The 21360-nt window shown below is 38.2% G+C and overlaps 2 protein-coding genes and 1 pseudogene across 3 annotated transcripts; 2 read left to right on the forward strand and 1 right to left on the reverse strand.

Annotated features, from left to right (window-relative positions):
* Nucleotides 1–114: 114 nt before the first annotated feature.
* On the forward strand, nt 115–6994 carry LOC122091635 (shaggy-related protein kinase alpha-like). Its single transcript, XM_042661665.1, has 13 exons — nt 115–363; nt 1719–1911; nt 2045–2137; nt 2450–2509; nt 2623–2895; nt 3125–3199; nt 3812–3868; nt 3948–4088; nt 4207–4257; nt 5823–5918; nt 6006–6089; nt 6351–6453; nt 6572–6994. Exons 2-13 carry the CDS (start codon nt 1798–1800, stop codon nt 6652–6654), a joined length of 1230 nt encoding a protein of 409 aa, XP_042517599.1. The 5' UTR covers nt 115–363; nt 1719–1797; the 3' UTR covers nt 6655–6994.
* A 3316-nt stretch (nt 6995–10310) lies between these two features.
* On the forward strand, nt 10311–12262 carry LOC122091634 (annotated as a pseudogene).
* A 2924-nt stretch (nt 12263–15186) lies between these two features.
* LOC122090548 (probable boron transporter 2) lies at nt 15187–20645 on the reverse strand. 2 transcript variants are annotated; one of them, XM_042660185.1, is made up of 12 exons: nt 19578–20645; nt 19280–19362; nt 18960–19152; nt 18725–18863; nt 18305–18470; nt 17917–18083; nt 17614–17787; nt 17441–17536; nt 16961–17098; nt 16219–16538; nt 15858–16125; nt 15187–15672 (listed from the first exon to the last, which is right to left on the reverse strand). In XM_042660185.1, the coding sequence occupies exons 1-12, from the start codon at nt 19679–19681 to the stop codon at nt 15361–15363; spliced, it is 2160 nt and encodes a 719-aa protein (XP_042516119.1). In that variant the 5' UTR covers nt 19682–20645; the 3' UTR covers nt 15187–15360. The 2 variants fall into 2 exon arrangements, with proteins under 2 accessions (XP_042516119.1, XP_042516120.1); XM_042660186.1 differs by having other exon boundaries at nt 15187–15669; nt 19578–20638.
* Nucleotides 20646–21360: the final 715 nt, after the last annotated feature.

Consider the following 21360-nt stretch of genomic DNA (forward strand, 5'->3'; position numbering starts at 1 on the left):
TAAAGTGTCCGGGCTCGGTCTCCCATGTCAAAAGACTTGTTGGAATATTCGCAGCTTCGAATATAAATTTCCTTTTCTTTTACTTGGGAAATTAAAGTTACGTTTGAACGGTCAAAAAAGAGGGACCTTCACGAGGCAAAAAAAAGAATACACATGTTAGGGCTCGCTCACCTTTGACTGTCATCGATGCCACTAAGGAGGAGATCGGGTAGGAGGATAGATGCCACTGAGGAGATCGGGTAGGAGGCTCCATTTCACAAAAATGTCAGAGGGGAACAAAGGGGGAAGAGGTGAGATCAGGTTGGATTGATACCAGCAGAAGGATCGGTGACAGATTTATCTTCTGGAATTGAATTCTGATCGGTGCGTTTCTCTTTTTGCTTGTTCGTTTTTACCTTTTTCTTCTTTGCTATGGGTTATGATCCCGCCTCAGGCTGAAGTTGTTTCAATATCTTGCAATGGGATCGGATTATGTGATATTGGTCTCTCAAATTTTTGTTTTCCCTGATTTGACTGGCTTATTTCTTTGTTTCTCTGCGTTTCATGAGCTTTTTTTTTGTCTCGAAAATTATTTCCGAAGGTAAAGATTTCTCTGTTCTTTTTTTTTTTTGTGTGTGTGTGTGTGTGTGTGTGGTGGGGTGGGGAATGGGTTGAGCTGAATGCAAGTGCAATCCACCAACCCATGTCCCCTTCTGAAATAAAAAGGAAGGAATATTTAAAATGTGAGGTTATGAATTATGATGTTCATGTTAACCTTCGTTGTTCACGTAGTTTTCTTATGATTATGCTGCTCGGAAAAAAATGTATATTTTTGGAGGTTTATTATGGTACGACTGCGTTATGTTTATATTTCCTCTGTCGATTTTTTTGGTCATTGTCTCGAGTTGGGTTGATTTTTTCCTTTCTGTCCCAAAGTTTTCTGGTCAACCTAATCAATTTCGCCTTTCTGAAGAAAATTACGTGGAGAGTTTTACACTGCTCACTACTGATTTATATATGTACCTTCTTCCGTTGAAATCATCTTGTGAATTGCTAGTATTTTTCAATATATTTTTTAGAAGGATTTTGTTACTACTCTCTCTCATACACAAGCATAGATTTTCCAGTCCCCCATTTTTTGTTCTGCCTTCTCGAGCTTCTGTATCAAATTGTTGGGGAAGTTTCAAACCTCTGCAGCTGAAAGGAAGTTATTAGCCCTTTTTGGTAGGTTTATTGTTGATACATTGTTTTTGCCTAAATTTGTTTCATTAATGATCCTTTCATATTTCCGTCTCGAAATTATCCAACAAGTTCATGGACATAGATAGGTTCATTAAGTAGTGGATGTATTCCAGAGTTCTTTGTTTTGAGACAGAAAAGAAACCTGTAAACATGTGATGTGAGTTTGAGCTCTTTACATTTGAACTAATTTGTAAGTTTGGAGTGTGTTGTCATTTTGAAGCTGTGGAAATTATGAATTTACCTTTTAATATTTTTCACTTGCATAATGATGAACATGACTGGCCTCTACATAGAGTTTTTTCCTTGGATTTCTTTAGTATCTCATATATTATATATTTTGCATCATCTGATGTGCGCGTGATAATTCTACTTTCCCTTCACATTTGATTTCCTTTGCATTTGTCTTTTGTTCGTTTGCTTGGGTTAATTATGTGTAGGGAAGATAAATGAGAAGTATGCACACACTTTTCTAAGCTTGGATAATTAATTTTTGTCAGGTAAATGATTGGGCTCCATTGATCTGAAGAAGATAGGGGTGCTGGAACGAGAATCTGCTGGATTCTCTATTTTCAGCCAATGGCTTCAGTGAGTGTAGCCCCTGCTTCTGTATTGAGAGAAGCTAGTGGCAATAATGTCGCTGTTGATAGATTGCCCGAGGAGATGAATAACATGAAAATTAGGGATGAGAAGGTAGATGTGGCTTGATATTTATTGTCTGTGTTACACTTTTTCTCCTTTCAGGTTTTAATAATTTACTACCAAGTGATGCCTGTTTTGTTGATTACCTTATCTTACTTTTCTCGCCCCTCGGGGTGGTTTTTAGGAGATGGAAGCAACTGTTGTTGATGGGAATGGGACAGAAACAGGGCATATCATTGTGACTACCATTGGTGGGAGAAATGGACAGTCAAAGCAGGTAAGCGGTGGATTTTATTTTCCTTCTTTCTCCTTGATGTCAGGGATTTCTATTTTAATAAGTTCCCCCCCCCCCCAATTTTCTGAACTTGTGTAGCTGCTTAGTGTTTTGAATTATCTAGAGTGATAATAGCTACAACTTAAATCGATCTTAATTTTTGGTTCATCATTTTTTTTTTCTCATTGATATTCTCTGGTTGTTTTTTGTAATGAAGCTTTCCTGCTTAATTTGGAGCTTCTTGTTCTTGATTTTTGGATTTTCATCACTGTGGTTAGTTTCCTGTAATTTAATTTAACTGTTTATCAACTGCAGACGATTAGCTACATGGCTGAGCGTGTTGTTGGGAATGGATCATTTGGAATTGTCTTCCAGGTAGGTTTGTCCTTTAAGTGGGAAAAGAGTGAGTGATCTGTATGTCTTGGTGATTGCTATGACTGAGTCTGTATTGTAGGTTGTGATATTGCTGCTTTGTTTCTGTTATGCAGGCCAAATGCTTAGAGACTGGTGAAACCGTGGCAATAAAAAAGGTTCTTCAAGACAAGCGGTACAAGAACCGTGAATTGCAAACAATGCGTCTTCTAGACCACCCAAACGTTGTGTCTCTAAAGCACTGTTTCTTTTCAACAACTGACAAGGATGAACTTTATCTTAATTTGGTACTTGAGTATGTTCCCGAGACCGTTCATCGGGTGATCAAACACTATAATAAGATGAACCAAAGAATGCCACTCATATATGTGAAACTTTATACCTATCAGGTAAATCTACATTTTATGAACCAAAACTTTTGTTCATCTGTTTGTGATGTCAAATCTCCAGTTTTTTCTGCAGTGTTGTTTATCTCTACTTACATTGTGAGCCATTGTAGCTTATAGTGGATATGATCATTTCTGCTTCATTTAATGAGAATGTCTGATGGGGTCCATTAACTTTGTGGAAATCTGGTAAACTGCAAAGTGATTCTAATATTGTGTTAATATTTTGCAGATTTGTAGGGCATTGGCTTACATTCATGGCAGTATTGGAGTTTGCCACAGGGACATAAAGCCTCAAAATCTTTTGGTATTTTCATGCTGCAAACATTTCCTTGGTCTGTTTTCTGTGTTTCAGAAGGCAAAGGAGTAGTGGTTGTATATGAAACTAGTTATAGTTGATAAATTTGAATGTGTTTTGACTGGAAGTTCAATGTAAATTTTTTTCACTTGAATTGGATGATGTGAAGAAACTGCCTATGTCATCAATTACTATTTAAGTCAAGGTGTGCATTTGCTGATTTGATAAACTCGGGCACTCCCCATTGCACTGTATCATACTTGGTGCTCCTAGTTTTGCCTGACCATCTGGGTGAGTGAGCGGGAAGGTGGTGGTTTAAATGCAAATGCTTTAGCAAGAACTATATACAGTGATTCTTATTAGTGCAAAAAGCCATTATGATTTTCTGTTCTCCAAACTTCCAGACACATTTACTAACTCTGGTAGATTTAATTTAATAATTTGGTAGTTCAATCCTTCGGGTTTCTGATATTGTTCGAAGATCAATTAGAAAATTTTCTTCCCTTCTTTCTGTTATGTTAACATCTAGTTAATTATTTTCTTGTTTAATATTTTTTATTTGCGAATGAAATTTCTGTCCTTTCTTTTGGAAAGAACTTAATGTCTCTGTTCATTTACCAGGTGAACCCACATACACATCAGCTAAAACTGTGTGACTTTGGAAGTGCAAAAGTTTTGGTATGTTTCTGCACCATGGGATCATTGTTATCTTGGTTTTATTTGCATGCTAATATGTGTTCATTCGGCCTTTTAACAGGTGAAAGCGGAGCCGAACATTTCATACATCTGCTCTAGGTATTACAGAGCCCCTGAGCTCATATTTGGAGCGACCGAGTATACTACAGCTATTGATATTTGGTCTGCGGGCTGTGTTTTGGCTGAGTTACTTCTCGGGCAGGTTGGTATCTCCATAATATTCTTACAGAATTCATTCTATTGCTTTTCCTGTATTCTGACCTTATTAATATACTCAATGGTATTTTTTTTTTTTTTTAAACCTTTTTTGTGTCTATCAGCCTCTCTTTCCTGGTGAGAGTGGAGTAGACCAGCTCGTTGAAATCATAAAGGTAATTATTATGTTAATTATATCTCTTTCCAAATGTTGCTACTTGTATTTGACAATACAGTTTTGTCTTTCCATTGTGTTGCGGGGGGTAAAAATCTGCCTTTCTGTATGTGTTTGTTAGATGCCATTGGAATTCTGGTTCCATCCCCCCAGGCCCATAACCTTTGTTTGGGCTGGGGTTGTGGTGGTTATTTCATTGTTCAATGATTCCACTCGAGCACTCAACCAGATGATGCAAACTGGCTAGCAACTGTGATCTATGGTATTCACTGGTGACCAAGGTTCAAGAACTTGACCATGAATCGGTTTTGACCCTGGTTGGCACGAAATCTCAGGCTATCTCGGTTGTGCCATACAACCATGGGTAGAAAAGTTTAGAGTAGATCGAAACCGATACTATTTAAACTGACTCTTGCCCCCATTTTGCAGGTTTTGTGCAAAACCTATTTCATTTGAAGCGGGTTTTGGCCATTCCATTTCCTATTCTTGGTGGACGTAGTTGTTAGGAGCTTGCACGACTAATCTACCATTAAGATTTTAACCAAATTCAAGAATATTCATACTTTGTGGTAATATCCCTTTCCCCCCAGACACATCTAGTGTTGGGTATGGACCGTATGGTGGGTTTACTCATTGTGACTCTTCATCATCTTCATTCCGCACTACCGATGACGATCGGTCACAAAGTTTGGCACCTTTCGTTGATAGCATCTTCTCCTACCCAAGCCCCCAGCAGCAGTCTGATCAATTCTGTACACTGAGTAACATCGAGCAGTATTCGTAGTGGAGGCACATTTGCGTCATCTTCCCGACTCGGTGATCTATATCCGAGGTTGGGGTACCTAGAATATGTTGTTGATGCGACCTATCAGGCTGCTGTGTTGGACTTAGAGCATTTCTTGGGACATACCATGACATGACCATATTTTGTGATCAGGTCGGAGGAATGGTTTCGTCAATGGCAGCAATCTTCCTCATCTTTCAAGCCGTCCCGACCTTTTCTTTTGTTATTGAGATAGAGTAGGAGACTGGGAGGAAGGGTAGGGGACTATTGCTTATTTGCACCATTGGGCTTTCATGTAAATTATGAACTTGTGATTTGTGAAGCTGTGTTAGTGACTGTTTTTTTCAACAATCTAAAGGTTCCACTGTGTTTAGAGATGTTTATTTTGGGACTCGACCAAGGTTCAGCTCAAAATATGGTTGTTAGTACCAAAATGGTTAAAACAGATGCAAAGACCAACAATTTAAAAGGAACACATTATTTCTGTTACTCCAGGATTCTAGATTTGATCCCAGTCCTGTTATTACTTATTAGTCATACCCAAAACTGAAGTATTCTGGTGATTTCGGTAGACATCTTTGTAAGTTATATGGTTTCAGTCGATTTTGACCGAAATCTCTGAAATGATTTGATGGTCTGAATTGTAATACTCCTCCTGAAAGCACATATTTTTAACCAGTCTAAAATTATGGTTTTACTTGTTTGCTGATGGCCTTGAAGAGTATGTTACTCCTAGTTCAGTCTTTTGTTGTATTACTCCTTGACATTTTTATGGCATGCAGGTTCTGGGCACCCCAACTAGGGAAGAAATCAAGTGCATGAACCCAAACTACACTGAATTTAAATTCCCCCAGATTAAAGCTCACCCATGGCACAAGGTATGAGGAATTTATGTTTCACATGGTTGTGTTTCCATTCTTTGCACAACATAATTACTTAGTGTGCATTTTTTGTTCTGTCATTAGATATTTCACAAACGCATGCCCCCTGAAGCTGTTGATCTTGTCTCAAGACTTCTGCAGTACTCTCCTAACCTACGATGCACAGCTGTGAGTTCATACTTCATTCTTTCCCCTATACATTTGCTATGTTTTATGACTGAACTGGTAGTTCTTTTCATCTTAACTGTGGATAAAACTCTGCTTTTCCTTTTGGATTTGACTCTTGGATGGTAGTGATTCTGTGTGTGTGTGTGTGTGTGCCCCATGGAGGCTAGTGGTATACACCAACGCAATCTTCTTGTTTTTCATTTTGCTTCTTTTCTCTATCATAATGTGTAGATTTGGATGCCATGTTTTTGATTTATGCAGCTGGAGGCCTTGATCCACCCCTTTTTCGATGAGCTACGAGACCCAAATACTCGTCTGCCAAATGGACGTTTCCTACCCCCACTGCTAAACTTCAAGCCTCACGGTATGAACTATTTTGAAAGCCAAAATTTTCCTGTCACAAACATTTATTGATGTTTTATTCTGTCATCTTAATTCTTATGTGTAATCGTTGTTGACGTGCTGTCCCTGCCATCTCTCAGAACTGAAGGGGGTGCCCATGGAGATTTTGTTGAAATTGATTCCGGAGCACGCAAGAAAGCAATGTGCATTTCTTGGGTTGTGATTTGGTACCTGTAGCTCCTGTTTCCCCATGACAGAAATTATCGCCGTTGTGAACAAGCAGGCTGCCCTGTATATGTGGATCATGCTGAATCCCTGTTTTTATTTCTCATCACGCCACCCATTCTCATTTGTTCTCCCCCTCCCCCTCACTTTTCCCCACCTACTGGCAACATTATGTTCTGTAATAGCGATAAGAAGAGTGCTTAACCTTCCCAGAATCTTGATGGGTGCACTGACCCTTGTTTCTAAACCACAACAGGTTGTAAGTTGTAACATTATATAGAACAGAAAATGGTTGGCTTCCCACACACTAAATGATTTATTGGGCATCAGCATCCAAATGGTAGCTAGTCTGTTTATATTCAGGGGCCATGACACCTGTTTATGTTCGTGGTGACCTGTGTTTTCCCTTTGTAGGGTTTTCAGTATCTTGTACAATTCTTTGTAATGCCCTGTGGCTGACAGCGAGGCAAGATCTGTACCCTGTACAGAAAGAGGGCTCGCTTGGCTTTGGGTAATAGTTGTGCATGTTTACAAAGGCTATTATGTTAGCCACTGTACCTGTTCTCTTAAGATCAGTTAGTAAGTAATGAATGCCTCCCTTTGGATAACATAACTCTATGTATTGTTGTTTTCTCTTTGTATATTCTGCCAATTGTTTTGTTTAAAAATATAATGAATCTTCAAAGTATTATAATGCTACATCAATACTTCAAGTTTGACGGATAATCAAAGTATCATGGATTTTTTTTAGATATAAAATTTGGCACCAATTTTTTGTGAGACCAGGACGTGTGAGTGGAGATTTTGGGGTCTATCTACCTGAATTTGGGTCATATCATTCCCATATGATCTACCCTGGGATAAGTGTTGGCATTTAAAGTGAAAATGAAGGGGGTTGTTGCCTTTTACATTCACATTTGGATTAAGTGATGCATTTAAATTTTATTTTTTTAACTCCCCATTTATGTGGAAACCTTGGTGGCAACTTTATTGAAACCAAGAGGACGAAAGGTCAGCCACTAGAACTAATTGAAGGCATTGTTTGATAACGTTTTGTTTCTATCGTTTCTGCGTTATCTTGTTCTCAGAAAAGGAGAAACAACCTAAAAAATGTTTGATAAAGTTGTTCCGTTTTAACTCTTTCTAGAAACATAAATAAAAATTTATGCCTATTTACAATTCTAGAAGTGAGTTTGATGAAAAAAAAAAAAAAAAAAAAAGGTTATGGTGCCCAATAAATCTCTCAACTTTTCGGCATTGAATTTAAATCTAAAAAGAGGCAATCAAACCCTCTTTCCCTTTTGGGCTTCCGATGATACTATTGAGTTTTTTAATGGTATTATGTCTGTAAAAAATGTTTCGGGAAATAGGTTTTTTAAACACCAAAAAATCCGTTTTTGTTTCTAAAAACGTGAAAAATCGTTTATGTTGTTTTTAGATACAGAAACAACAAAAACGTTATCAAACGGTGCCAAAGACTTTACTCTTTCATTGTGTAAAATAGGGAAAATAATGCTACCTTATTGTCACTTTTTCACCCAAACACAAAAGGCAAAACGATAACCCCATCCTGCACTGTTGGATGTCTAGATGCATGTTTTTATTCGTTACTGTGCTAGCACAGGGCCACATGATCAGATAGCATTCTCTCTCTTTAGAAATTAACATTACGCCCTTAAAGGAAATTAAGTAATAAATGGTTTGTTCACCAATGTTTATTTTGCTTTAATTTTTTTGTAGAAGAAGTTTTAATGGTGCTTGAACCATGAAAGGTTGTAGGCTTGCAGCTTCAGCTTGGGGTTGAAAGCAAAGTATTGAAGGTTGAAGTGACAAATAATGTCTGGTGGGTCATGCCCACCAATTTTGTCTACATACGGAATTCTCTCCACTTAGCTTATAAATTTGTCTTTCAGGGACCAGGGAAAAAGGAAGGCTGGATGGCCGAATGAGAGCGGCATAAAATTGAAGTCGGTTTCCCTGATAGCTTTTGAGTTGCAGCCAGTAATCTATGACATGGATGACCCTCTTAACTTTGCAACTAATATATAACCTTTTATTTCTTCGGGAAAAAAAGAAGAAGCTATCATAGGTCCTAGCATAGACCCATGACAAAGAAGCCATCAGTTTGATACCAATGATCGGATATGAACCAAAGGACCAGTGATTTGGACAATTTTGATTTTGGAAGTGATGAAATTGGAAAGATAAGAGAACATGAATAGTATTTTAATGACTTGATCCAATTCCCTAGCAAGTGAGAAGCTTCAAGATTCAATGCTTATGCGCTGCCAAGTAAGCCTCAAGCCAGGTAATTTGCTACGTTGTGCATCTACATCTTATATCCTGAAATTACTTGTTTTTTCTGCCTCCAACATTATCCATCTTATATCCATTTCCATTAAAGAATCGAAAATCTTACTTCGATGGAATGACACCTTCATTTAAAACTAAAAATTAACCAAAACTTTTATCAAGACAAAAAGAGAACTGAAGTGAGCACTAACAAATTAACAATTGTCAGCAAAAGAAGCTGAGGGGATTAATATTGGTCTGTAAATTACAGCATTCATCTCTCAAAGTGGGTTGTCAATGTCCATGCTTCCATGCCAGCCATTTTAGCATGAATAGGGAACCCAACTTGAAAATTGAAAATTTCAACAACCAAACCAAACTTCTTACCTCTGTTTTCATCAACTATGAAACTTGCTGTAATAACAACAACAGCAGTGTTCATGAATCATGAGTTCGTGACCGTCAATGATACTAATACTGTTTCTCTTATATTAATATAGCCTGTTATTATTAATAACCCAATGTTTTTTTTTTTAAGAGTTTCAAGTAATCGAAACAAACAAAAACTGAATCCAGCAACATTAGTTATAATGACAGTATTGATAAAGGTGTTGAACTCCTATCATTGGACTGTTCAAATCATGTGTTTGATGGGTTTTCAACCTGATTCTCTTGATTTCTGTGCCACCCAATTGAAATGGTTCTTTAAAACAGGTCTGTTATCAGACTGAAACTGGGAACAAAGTAACATTTGATTATACTACTGTGCTGAAATACCAATAATTTTGGGACCAAAGAAAATGAAAGTGATGGCAAGAACATGAGGGTGTGGGGGTGGGGGGGAGGGTGGGGGATCACTTTTCCACAACAGTGGCATGTGGTTTCTACATCCTTAAAAAAGGACATTCCTAAATGGAATTGATCGGTTCCACCATTGAACGGACGATTAAGAAAAAAATTTGGAAGGTCTAGATGACCAGGAAAGAGCTTCCACTGACAGTTTCTCAGTTATCAAAGTGGCTTCATCCTTGTTGATTCTGTACCTGTCCTCTGAGCTGAACTTAGTTCATCTTTTGCAAGTTGTTGTAGTGCTTACAGTGGTCACAACATATCCAAAGGAAGTCTTAAGTTTGAATCCACTTCCTGAAAAACGAGGGTGACATGTTTTGATTCTTCATACCCTTCTAGTTGTGGAATAGTGACAAACCATGTCAAAATCCAACTTGGGTTCTTTGAATTTCAACAACACTATCTTTCCTAGCTACTCTAATAGACCACCTCTAAGATTGTGAAAGTAGGTTCTATAAGTTGTTAGCTCTCCTTGTTTCATCTGTTCCTGGTCAGAGCTACTTCAACTAAGCAATGGATTTCTCCCGGGTGTTCTTTTTGGTCTATGGAATTTCCATTTTTTTAATCTTCCTTTCAACCAAAACTAGACTGCATAACCACACAAAACACCAGCACAGCATCCGAATGCCCCTAATTTCACTCCTCTTCTCCACCACCAGAGCCTGATAACCCAATTTCTGATGGGAACTGCTCCAGTTCTACTGGAGTTTTCGATGTACGTTCATTTGCTGCTATTGGTGATGGAATTTCTGATGACACACAGGCTTTCAAGATGGCATGGGATGCTGCCTGTGAAGTTGAATCAACAATTCTTCTAGTTCCAAATGGCTATTCATTCATGATACAGTCTACAATTTTCACTGGCCCATGCCAAAACAACTTTGTGTTTCAGCAAATGTTGGTTGGTCTAGTCTAGTGGTTCTGGTCAACTTCATGTTTTTACTCTTAGCTTCTAACCAATAGAACAAAATGTTGATTACCTGTGACCTTGGTACTTTCTAAATTTTGAGAAGATTGATGGGACTCTTATGCCACCTAACGGACCCGATTCCTGGCCACAAAGTAACAAGCGCCAATGGCTAGTCTTCTACAGAATCAATGGAATGTCATTACAAGAAGGTGGCCTTATCAAGGGAAGGGGAGAGAAGTGGTGGGATCTTCCCTGCAAACCTCACAAGGTAGGCCCAAATCTATACAGTAGGGCAAATTTTCTCTGCATAATCTCTCAAAACTGTAGTTTGGAAAGCTATTGTTGATTCTCTATTGCCTAAACAATGAAACAGGGAAAAATCGGAACAACATCACCAGGACCTTGTGATAGCCCAGTCGTAAGACCACTTGAACCCTTCATTGCATTTCGATAATTTCATGTTTTAGGTAAAGCATTTAGCCAAGTAGTTCTGCTGCTGATTGCAGGCCATAAGGTTCTTCATGAGTTCCAATTTGACTATACAGGGGCTTCGAATCCAGAACAGCCCACAGTTCCACTTTAAATTTGATGGTTGCAGGAGTGTTCACATAGATGGAATCACCATAAGTTCACCTGCTCTAAGTCCCAAAACTCATGGAATTCACATAGAAAACACAGACTCTGTGGGGATATATAATTCTGTCATCTCCAATGGTATGAGCCAGGTTCCCTGACTTTCCCATTTGTATATATACCAAAATATTATGCTTACCATGTCATATACCAATGGGACCTTCCTGTAGGTGATGACTGCATTTCGATTGGCGCTGGTTGTTATAATGTAGAGATTAATAACATCACATGTGGGCCAAGACATGGAATCAGGTACTCTTATTTAGTCTGTTTGGATTTTGGATGAATGAGAAGTTAAGACAAAAATCTTTCCTAAGTGACTGATTCCTCTTCTTGTTATATTCAGCATTGGTACTCTAGGCAAACACAACTTGAGGGCTTGTGTATCCAATATCACAGTTAATAATTCTGTTATAAAGCATTCAGACAATGGAGTTAGGATGAAGACATGGCAAGGGGGATCAGGTTTGGTATCTCGAGTGATCTTCAACAGTGTAGAGATGGATACTGTGAGGAATCCAATCATTATTGACCAGTTCTACTGCCTCACCAAAACAAGCACAAATGCAACATCAGCAGTCTTTCTTTCAGACATCTCATACACAAACATTAAGGGCACTTATGATGTGAGGAGTCCCCCAATCCATGTTGCCTGCTGTGATTCTGTCCTTTGCACCAACATAACACTCTCCCATGTAGAGCTTCTTCCAGCTAAAGGGAAGATTATGTTGAATTCATTCTGTTGGAATGTTTATGGTGCTTCACAAACACTTACCAATTCCACCTGTCTACTGTCTGTTGGGGGGCATACCACAATCGGTCCCGCAGAACGACATCAACCAATGTTGATTTATCATATTATATTAGGTGATGTAAAGTAGATATTAATATGTTTAACCCACAAGAAAAGATTTAGGTGAACCAGATAAACAGTTTGATTTACTGTTTAAGCCTTAAGGGTTGAAATTATAAGAAGAAAATAAGAGGTTCAATTATCTTTTGTACAACCAAGAGAAGGGATTTCTATATTTCATAGCCAGGTTCAAAGAAAGGCTAATCCAGAAACAAAGAATGTTTAAAGCACTTGTACAGAAATAAATAAAAAAAGGATGGTCCACTTCTGATTTTGGTTTCTAATCGATCTCTGTTTTTACTCGATCTGAAGACTAAGGCTCTGTTTGGTTTGATTTTTATTTGTATTTATTTGACTTATTTCTATTTTTACAAGTGTTTGGTAAAATTTGTAGCACTTATTTCTATTTAAAATAAATTAGAATAAATCACAAATCACAAATCACAAATTACTCTCAAGCTATTTGTGATTTGTGGCAACAAATCATTTATGTTTTTGCGCTACCTTAAATGAGCACATGTGCTAAACTACTCAAAATTAAAGGTAAATAGGTAACTTCAGTATGCTTTATACTTTTCATATAAAAAACCCCCAATCTTATCATCTCTCGATCGAATCTCAAAGCTGAAGGTGAAACCTGAAACCTATTTTCTCATTAAATAATATATTTTATAAATAGTAACCAAACGAATACTATTTATGGTCCATAATTTATTGTCACAAATAATTTCTAAAAATAGTTAATAAATACAAATCATACGAAAGAGAGCCTAAAACACCTGTCAATGAAACCTAAAGAAAATATTTTTAGCATAAATATGGGTTCATACACAATCTATGATATTGGAAACATAAACCCCATGGACTCAATGATCCATAGCATGGGGTTGGCCCGCAATAGCTTCAACCTTTGGCCTTGCAATCAATTTCCTGCTGCGCGGTTTGCAGGAAAATTATGTTCATATTTAAAGCGGATGTGTGAGAAAGGTTCTATTGCCCTATTGGTATCAACCCTCCAGCCTGACCCAACAGAGGGTACATATAATTAAGCCCAAATAGCACCGAAGCAGACTTGGGCCGAGGTTTGGGTTTTGTTTTTATTTTTGTTTTTTTAAGGTAAGGAGGGAAAGAATTGTGATTCTCAAACCTAGACAGGCTATGTAGGAGGGTAAAATTGGTTGATCTCTATTGTTTGATATCATCTACCGCCTACCAGAGCTTCCTACATCAGGTTCATCTCAATTCAACTCTTTTAAGTCTTATCCAACTAAATGGGATATCCATGATGTCCCTTCCTCTTTTAGTTTCTCTAATTTGAATTATCCCATTCTTCCTTATAGTACATTTAATGCCCATCATTTTGATTTTTAGGTCATTCAAATGAAAGGAGAAAGTTCCCTTCACCTGTATAGCAGTATAGGTATCGCCATTAGCTCAATACCCATACGGATTACAGTAAGTATTTGACAACTGGAAAGAAAAGCAAAAGGTGTACATTTGAATGCAAGGTCGTCCAGTTAAAAAGTTTAAACTTGATGGATCACATTCCACACAAGGCCACAATCGATGTGAAAGAGAATGTCCCATCTCCAGATTAGTAGTCTCTTCACAATGAGTGAGTTCCTTACATGCACCAAGCCAAACTCAAAAGAATTTCAAAGAAAAGTACACAGAGATTCTGAAATTAGCTAAGGTGACCCTACAAAATCCAAAAGAGAGATGAGAGATTGTTCCCACTATGTAAAGCAGTAAAAGTAAAAAAGCTGTGAGAACTACCATACCATGACACCCCACATTTCTCTGCAATTGAAAGTGTCATTCCCTTTTCATGCATGTATAGTTAATCTGAAAGGATGATAGATAGCCTCATCTGCTTTCTTTCTTTCTTTTCAAGCTGTTTCAATCTTATCTTATTCTGGCTCTAGAATGATAGCCTCATCTACTCTTTCTTTTAAACCTGTTTCAACCTTATCTTATTTTGGTTCTTCCAATGCCACTTTTTACAACATATTATACCCTTTGACTTTTTTCAGCGTGTAGATCATGTTATAGCTTCTGATGAGTGGAATTCCATGTGAATATATCTTGCCAGAACACAAAATTGTTGAGAACAAACATGCTATGGACTCCTAGAGTAATAGGTTCCTTGGGCTTCCCTGGCACCATGGCTGCTGTTAAAAGAGTATATCCTAATTTAGTAATGCCAGAATGTCCGTTCAGATAATGGAAATACAAACATATTATTGCAAACTTTTTTTTTTCTTTGGAGGCAGGGGGGGGGGGGGGGGTTGTTGGAGAAGGCTAAAAGATATAACTTAGTTCCATGAAGTTTCTAATGGAGAGTATCAGTGCTATGAACTCATCTCAAAGACAGTTGGTCGGTGCCATGAGTGTGATAAGATCTATTATCAGTTTAGATTTTCTGCGCTCATATTCTTCAAAGGACTATCAATTTGTGGATCCTCTTTCAAGTTTTAAAGCCAAGAAAAAGTACCAATCTTTGTACATGCAGATAGATGAAATAATATTCTTTCTTTAGGTTCTTCACCATACCATGTTATCCCAAACCATGTTAAGTGCTGTATTGATTGATTTTTCTTTCAAAGGGTGAAGGAAAAAAAGAAATATAAAATACATGGTTGCACACTTTATAAGCCTTTTCTGCTTTAATTATCTAGCAAGTTGAAATGTTCTTCATCTCTTGATAAAGTAGCCATGAAAGGACAAATCAGTTGATCTGAAACAAAAATGTGTGGATCACTAATACTGTCAAGTCATCAAGTCATCATCTAAATGACACATTTACTGCTTGACTCGTGGTATACTCGATTACCATGTATTTGTGCATATCATTTTCTCACAAATTTCTTATGGACTCATCATGATTTTCCCTTGCTCATAAGGTGCTCTTACTTTTATTTTCCATTTTCCCTTGAACTACAGACCAACAAGACAACCTTTGAACACAACGATCTTTCATAAACAAAAATGGCTGAACAGAAAAGCACACATTTGTATTACTGCTATGTTTCTATGATTACAATACCCTTTGGGTAGATAGAAGCAGAAGGCAAAACTTACATGAACGTCAGTACACACCAACCAAACACAGAGAAAGAACCACCCCAGATTTCCTATATCTCTACGAGTTCATACTTCAATCCTTTCTAAGTTGAAGTTGAGCTCCGAGCACTTTGTCCCAAATTAGACGGCCTTGCTTCTCCAGTCCTCGGACTGTAAGGACCTCTCCCACTTAGCTGGGGACTTTTATCCCCTTTAAGTTCACTTATACAGGGGCTATATGCTTTCTCTGAGATCCGAGGACTTTGAAGGCTCTTGGGATCTTTTGCTGGAGTCGCTGTGGAACTTGTCACTTTTGGACTGTATATACGCTTTATCTCACCTCGGCTTCGAGTAATGATATCATCTAGAAGATCTTCCTCTGCAAAAGAAGCTCTTGCAACCCTCTCTCCCTCCTGCTAACACCACATTAAGAATGCTATAAGCAAAATTGAGCACATTAATATCTTAAAAAGTAAATTGGTTTGCGATTCTACATGAAGTACCTCAGGATAATAGGATCATAGTTCCTAAGTAGGTACTGACTTGCAAATATTTATGTAGATACTTATAGTGTTTCGGAGCATAAAACAAGAAAACTTACAGTTGCTAGGTTCAATGGTAAAGCTGGTGCCTCTTCATATTCTGCGGAATCTAAATCGGAAAGGAATGGCCCTTTGAACAACTTGGCCAGGATGTATTGTCTCACAGGAACCAAAAGCATGATCATCAGAGGAAACAGGACCCCAGCAATTGGAATCCATGTAATACCAAAACAAATGAGCAAGTATGCCGTTTGGAAAATTGTAAACAATGCAATTGTCTTGAAAGGCACAGTTTCCACGAAAGTGGCATGGCACTCCTCGAGCACTCTGTAAAAGCATGATTTAGTTATTTTATTTATAAACCAGGGGAGGTGCTACGAATTGATAATAAGAAATGAAGAAAAATGGTTTAAGAGATACTTGTATCTTCTGCTTGGAGCAGTGAAAAGTAATAGGATCCTCTCCCAGAACTGATTGCCTGGTAAACTTTCAATAGCCATGAAGGCAAAGTAGCCCCACAGTACTGCAGTTGGAATCATTTTAAGGAACGGCATGGCTGCAACACAGCCTCCTACGATCAAAGATTGGAGCAAGTTGCTAAGCCGCTGCTCTTTGACCTCAACAGGCAAAAGATCATCAATTTCCTTCTCAACATCAAATATTGTCTCATTAACTGGAGCATCAATATTTCCCTTGCTTGAAGCCAATTGAATTGTAGTCTCCTTGAGATCCTTCAGTCCCTGATCAAGAAACTAATGTTTCAGGCCTGGTCACAAAAGCCTTGAGTCATAGTTGATTAGCCAGAGAAGTATATTAAAGAAAAACTTGAGAAGTTGTACTTATGATATCAAAAGAAATGTTATGTGCAGGCTGTCACTAGTCACCACTACATGTAAATTAACTCGAGAGAACATGGCTTGGACGGGGCAGTTTTCAGACCTAGCTACAAATTACTTTCTGAATGTACTGTCTCAAAAATTTCTTGACATTACTTCGTCCTCAGTTGATTTTTAAGTTTCCAACCACTGTTATCTATTGCTCCAGAGAAAATAGAAAAAGAAGGGGGTGGGGGTGGGGGTGGGGGTGGGGGTGGGGGGAGGAGGAAAGAAGAGCAGCAATGTTATATTTAATGAAGTTCAGAACCAAAGATGTCTGGATATACTTGAGTGGCTGGCTGCTGGTAGATCAATGGGGTCTGCGTCTGCTGATAAGCCTCTTGCATATTTCCATATAATTGCCCCAAGCTTGCATTCTTACCAATACTTTTGCGTGCTGTTGCCACAAGACGGTTGCGTAGCAACTGCAGTTACAGAGATTTTGTTGTAAATGAAAAAATAATTGTGAACAATAGTATAGAAAGAAACACTACTGTGTAGAATAAATAATTTGAAAGTTTCAGAGAAAAACAAGATCTCTGTAGCTGATCCCATTTCATAGCTATGAGGCTTTGTTAAGTTGAATTTAGTAGGAAAAGAATACATCAGTTGACTCAAGCAGTACTTCAGCCAGACCCAGTTATAAAAAAATTCTGAGAACATCAAGTGACATTCAATTGAACTACTGGATATGCTCTTGAATCCTCACCAAACTAATAGGCCTTCACTGTGGTTGAATTCCAAAGAGGTGGTTCTAGATGACTTACCTGGTGCTTGAGTGTAGCTAAACTCTTTGTATGCATTGGAGATTGTGGTATGACACCATTTGCTGGTGGGATTCCAATAAGACCACACAATATGACCTACCATCCATGTATCACCAAAATGAAAACAAATCTGTGTAAGCAAAGTAAGCATGCAACAAGAGCGATTTTCATACCATGAATCCCAAAAGAAGTAAATCATAATGGAAAGAAGATGGCTTCCTCAAATTGAACTCTTTCTGCTGAGCCAGTTGAGATGCTACACTGTGGTCAAAATAGTAAAGTACTGCAATCATTGTGGCTGGAATAAAAGCTCCGATTATGTAAAGAATGGGTACATTTAGCATGTCCTGTCAGTTTGACGAATTAACTATCAGTCATATTAGTGCCAGTTAAGAGACCATGGACCTAGCTATCTGTAGTACAATTAGTGTCTTCAGAAACAGAAATAAAAATAAATAAATAAAAAGAAAACATGCCTTGATGACCGTCCAATTCTCATATGCACCAGGTGACCATGGATTTGGGCTGGAAAGGCGCCGGGGAATCCCTGTTGGGACATTGCTAGCTGGTATGTAAGAGACAGCTGTCCAGACCAAAACCATCATTGGAACACCATAGTCTGCTATGAGGCCTCGAAGCCAACCTGTGAAAGAACTCAAATTCAAAATTTCCACATAAAGACAAGTTTTTAGAAAGCTAGATGATTTGTAAGCACAAAGGTTTTGTGGGATTTGGAAACTTTAGTTAATTTAGGTGGCAGCTGAGGGGATGTTATCTTTTCACCTTCTGTATAATAGCATAGACAGTCAAACCATTATAACTTCACTTAGGAATCAAAGATATTATAAATTCCAATGGACATACCAGATCCATATCGCCATGACCGTGCCTTCCTGCTTCTTAACGCAGTAAGCAGAAGGCCAAATGACAACACTAGGGCAAACATTCCATTTGCAAATCTCCAAGAAGGTATAAATTCTGTTAACTTTGGATTTTCTCTTTTGGGTATGCGAAACTCATCCAGAAGTCCCTAGTACCCATTCACAAATAAGGTTAGAATTCATATGTTCTGCTACAAAGAACAAAGTGGTGCAAAAGCACTGCAAACTACTGAACAAGATTCTTCTACATCCACAATTTAAAGTCAGATAAAGCCTAGATAAGACCCATTTTAACTGAACTTAAGATGCCAATTGTTAGCGTAAATGGTAGGCTTGTCTTTCATCAAGACTTCAATGCTAACAAAAGAAAGTAAATTGGAAAGAGTGGGTGATCTAGTTTTACTTTGATGGCTTCCTGCATGAAGAGCATTGCAATGAGCAGACCAAAGAGTTCTCCTGCCAGTCGAGTAAACCTATTGATAATGGAGCAAGCTCCTAGAATAGACAGCAAGAACAGCAAGATTGCAGTCCACACACATACCCTGTCCATCCAGATAAATACTCAATTTACTACTCAAATCAGATCTATCAAAATTGTAGTGTCGTCTCTCTCTGTAAAACAGGATCAACTAGCTTACCATCCAGTCCATCCTAGGAAAAGTTTTGGCCCCAAATCTGGTCTATCTTTGGCAAAGTTGAACATGAATGTGTACATAAGCACAGTTGGCTCAGCAACTCCTAGAATTAGCAAAGGTTGACCTCCAATAATCGAGTGTATAATCCCGCACAATGCAGTAGATGCTAATGTCTGAACCGTGGTCAAAATCCCATCTGATATCAACAGGTATGGTATATGAGCAATACAATTCCCAAAATCTCTTGCTTGAAATCATAATTCATACCAAGTTGACTAGAAGAGACTAAAGACAAGTTAAGAGCAACGATTTACTTATGGTACCTGTATTTCTCTCCAATTGTTCACCGAATGAAATAACTGGGATTGCAGAAGCGAAGAATATGTACATGGTGGGAGCAAAAATCCTTCAGGAGGGAGGGGAAAAAAAGATTAACTGGCCTTACCGGGCTAAGATATGTACTTTATATCAAAATTCACAAATAAAAGCAGCCCGTGAAAAAGAAATTAGAAATTTCAATCTGAGCACTATCTGATAATGATGGGTTATTTGTTTCCTCACAACTGCATTAGCAAAATAAACAAGGACCAAGGCAAGAGGCCAAGAAGAAGTCACATATACCCGAAGCCTGCCTTGAAACCTCCCGTCCAATCTTGCTTGTAACACATTACCCTCCCATGAAGATCGTTCTTGATTCCTCGGAATGGTATAAAGGTCTCTACCATGATTCTGCGTAGCTCAGACGAATGGTGACGTCCTTCTGATGGTTTTAGAGAGAAAGGAGACCAGAAAGGAGTAATAGACAGAGGAGAGAAAAAAACAGCACTTATGAAAGTCTGCTATCTTTGAAAATTAATCCAAATCGAGTTGCCATTGGAGAGAATGATAGTCTAACGTCCAGGTAAGTCGCATGACTGAAGCGTGGCACAGAGCCTATCCAGCTAAAAGCTGAAACTTTTAAGGGATCTGACGTCTATTGATGGATTCAAGTGAAAGAATGAAACAAAATGGCCGATCGATCAGTTCAAGTTCAGGGAGAATCATGAAAATGCCAGATACCCAGATGGAGAGAACCCAGATTTGTACTGAGGAACACAAGCAAACATCCAAAACTCAAAACCAGTTGGAAGCGCTACAGAATTAATTTAAAATGAGGGATAAGAACACAACACAGTATTGGTTGGTTCGGGTCAGGAAACAAGATAGCATTTTGCTTGAACTGAATCGAATTGAAATGAATTTTCTTCTTCCAAAGCAATGTGAGAGCAGAGGAGGTGGTCAGACTTCTGGGAGGAAACTCCATAAATATAAAGGCCATTAGTCGAGGAAAGGGATTCAAAGGAAGACTGTAGATTTGATGCAGAGTGCATTGTGGGTCACAACAACAAATGATTGTAGTTCATTTAAAGGAAGAATACCGATATCATAAAGACAAGTAATGGAGAGCTGAAAAAATAGCTAAAATGGAGGTTCAACCTTGAAACCTTACAACAGCAGCAATGTGGCAAGTGGTAACTCTCCTTCTTCTCAAAATTGTAAAAGAAAATAAAGAAATAAATAAATGAATTTAAGCTGTTTCCGACGTCTCGTCGCGTCTGTGACACTGTGTCTGAAGTGGGAAATACCCAGGTAGCTTCTTCACTGCACCACTTACAGTTTTCTTTAGATTATCTTGTCGATGGTTCATGTATGAATATACGATTGATGAGAAATGGTACGGGGGAAGCTTTTCTCATCAATTTTTTAATTTTCCACACGAAGATAATTCCATTCACCATGCTGAAGCAAAAACTCTTTAATGCAATATTCGTGAATTTCTCGGGACAATAATAGTAGCGTATACAGGGATGGAATTTTTTTTATTTTACGGGAGTAAAGTGGTAATTTTCCACTCATGTTTTCTAATCCAGATCTAGAGAATGACGATTGAGACGATCCGAACATACACCCTAACATATGGTGAAGAGAGGATTCGAACATACACCCCAACATATGGTGAAATTCTCTCAGCCATCGAATACTTCTCTGGGCAACCTAGACCCTTGAGAGGATCTAGCCGCCATGTTTATTGGCACAGGGGCTATACCATTATTCTTTTCAATAATAAAATACAATATCAGTACCAATACAGATTTATAAAAGCATGTTGCCAAGGGAAGGTCATCTTGGGCATTGGATAGAACTTTGGCTTTTGCTTTTTAGACGTGTGAAATTGAATATAATGAAAAATGGTGGAAATATAGGATTTGACTCCTCTATAGTGTTACAGGGTGTGTAACATACATTCAATGATTAGGAATGCTCAAACACGTAGCTCAACGCATTCCTGGTCGTTGGATGTGCACTACAAGCCTTGTAGCGCTACAGACGATCTCAATCTAGGAATATACTACCATGAGGAGAA

The sequence above is a fragment of the Macadamia integrifolia genome, chromosome 10, assembly GCF_013358625.1.
Source record: "Macadamia integrifolia cultivar HAES 741 chromosome 10, SCU_Mint_v3, whole genome shotgun sequence".
Taxonomy (NCBI): Eukaryota; Viridiplantae; Streptophyta; class Magnoliopsida; order Proteales; family Proteaceae; genus Macadamia; species Macadamia integrifolia.

Bases quoted from the DNA above. Each gene is read 5' to 3' on its own strand.
- LOC122091635 (XM_042661665.1), top strand. From the start codon at position 1,798: ATGGCTTCAGTGAGTGTAGCCCCTGCTTCTGTATTGAGAGAAGCTAGT. The intron at 3,200-3,811 runs GTATTTTCATGC...TTCATTTACCAG, and splicing joins TAAAGCCTCAAAATCTTTTG to GTGAACCCACATACACATCA. The intron at 4,258-5,822 runs GTAATTATTATG...TATGGCATGCAG, and splicing joins AGCTCGTTGAAATCATAAAG to GTTCTGGGCACCCCAACTAG.
- LOC122090548 (XM_042660185.1), bottom strand. From the start codon at position 19,681: ATGGTAGAGACCTTTATACCATTCCGAGGAATCAAGAACGATCTTCAT. The intron at 19,363-19,577 runs GTATATGTGACT...TCCCTCCTGAAG, and splicing joins GGTTTCAAGGCAGGCTTCGG to GATTTTTGCTCCCACCATGT. The intron at 15,673-15,857 runs GTAAGTTTTCTT...ATGTGGTGTTAG, and splicing joins TACCATTGAACCTAGCAACT to CAGGAGGGAGAGAGGGTTGC.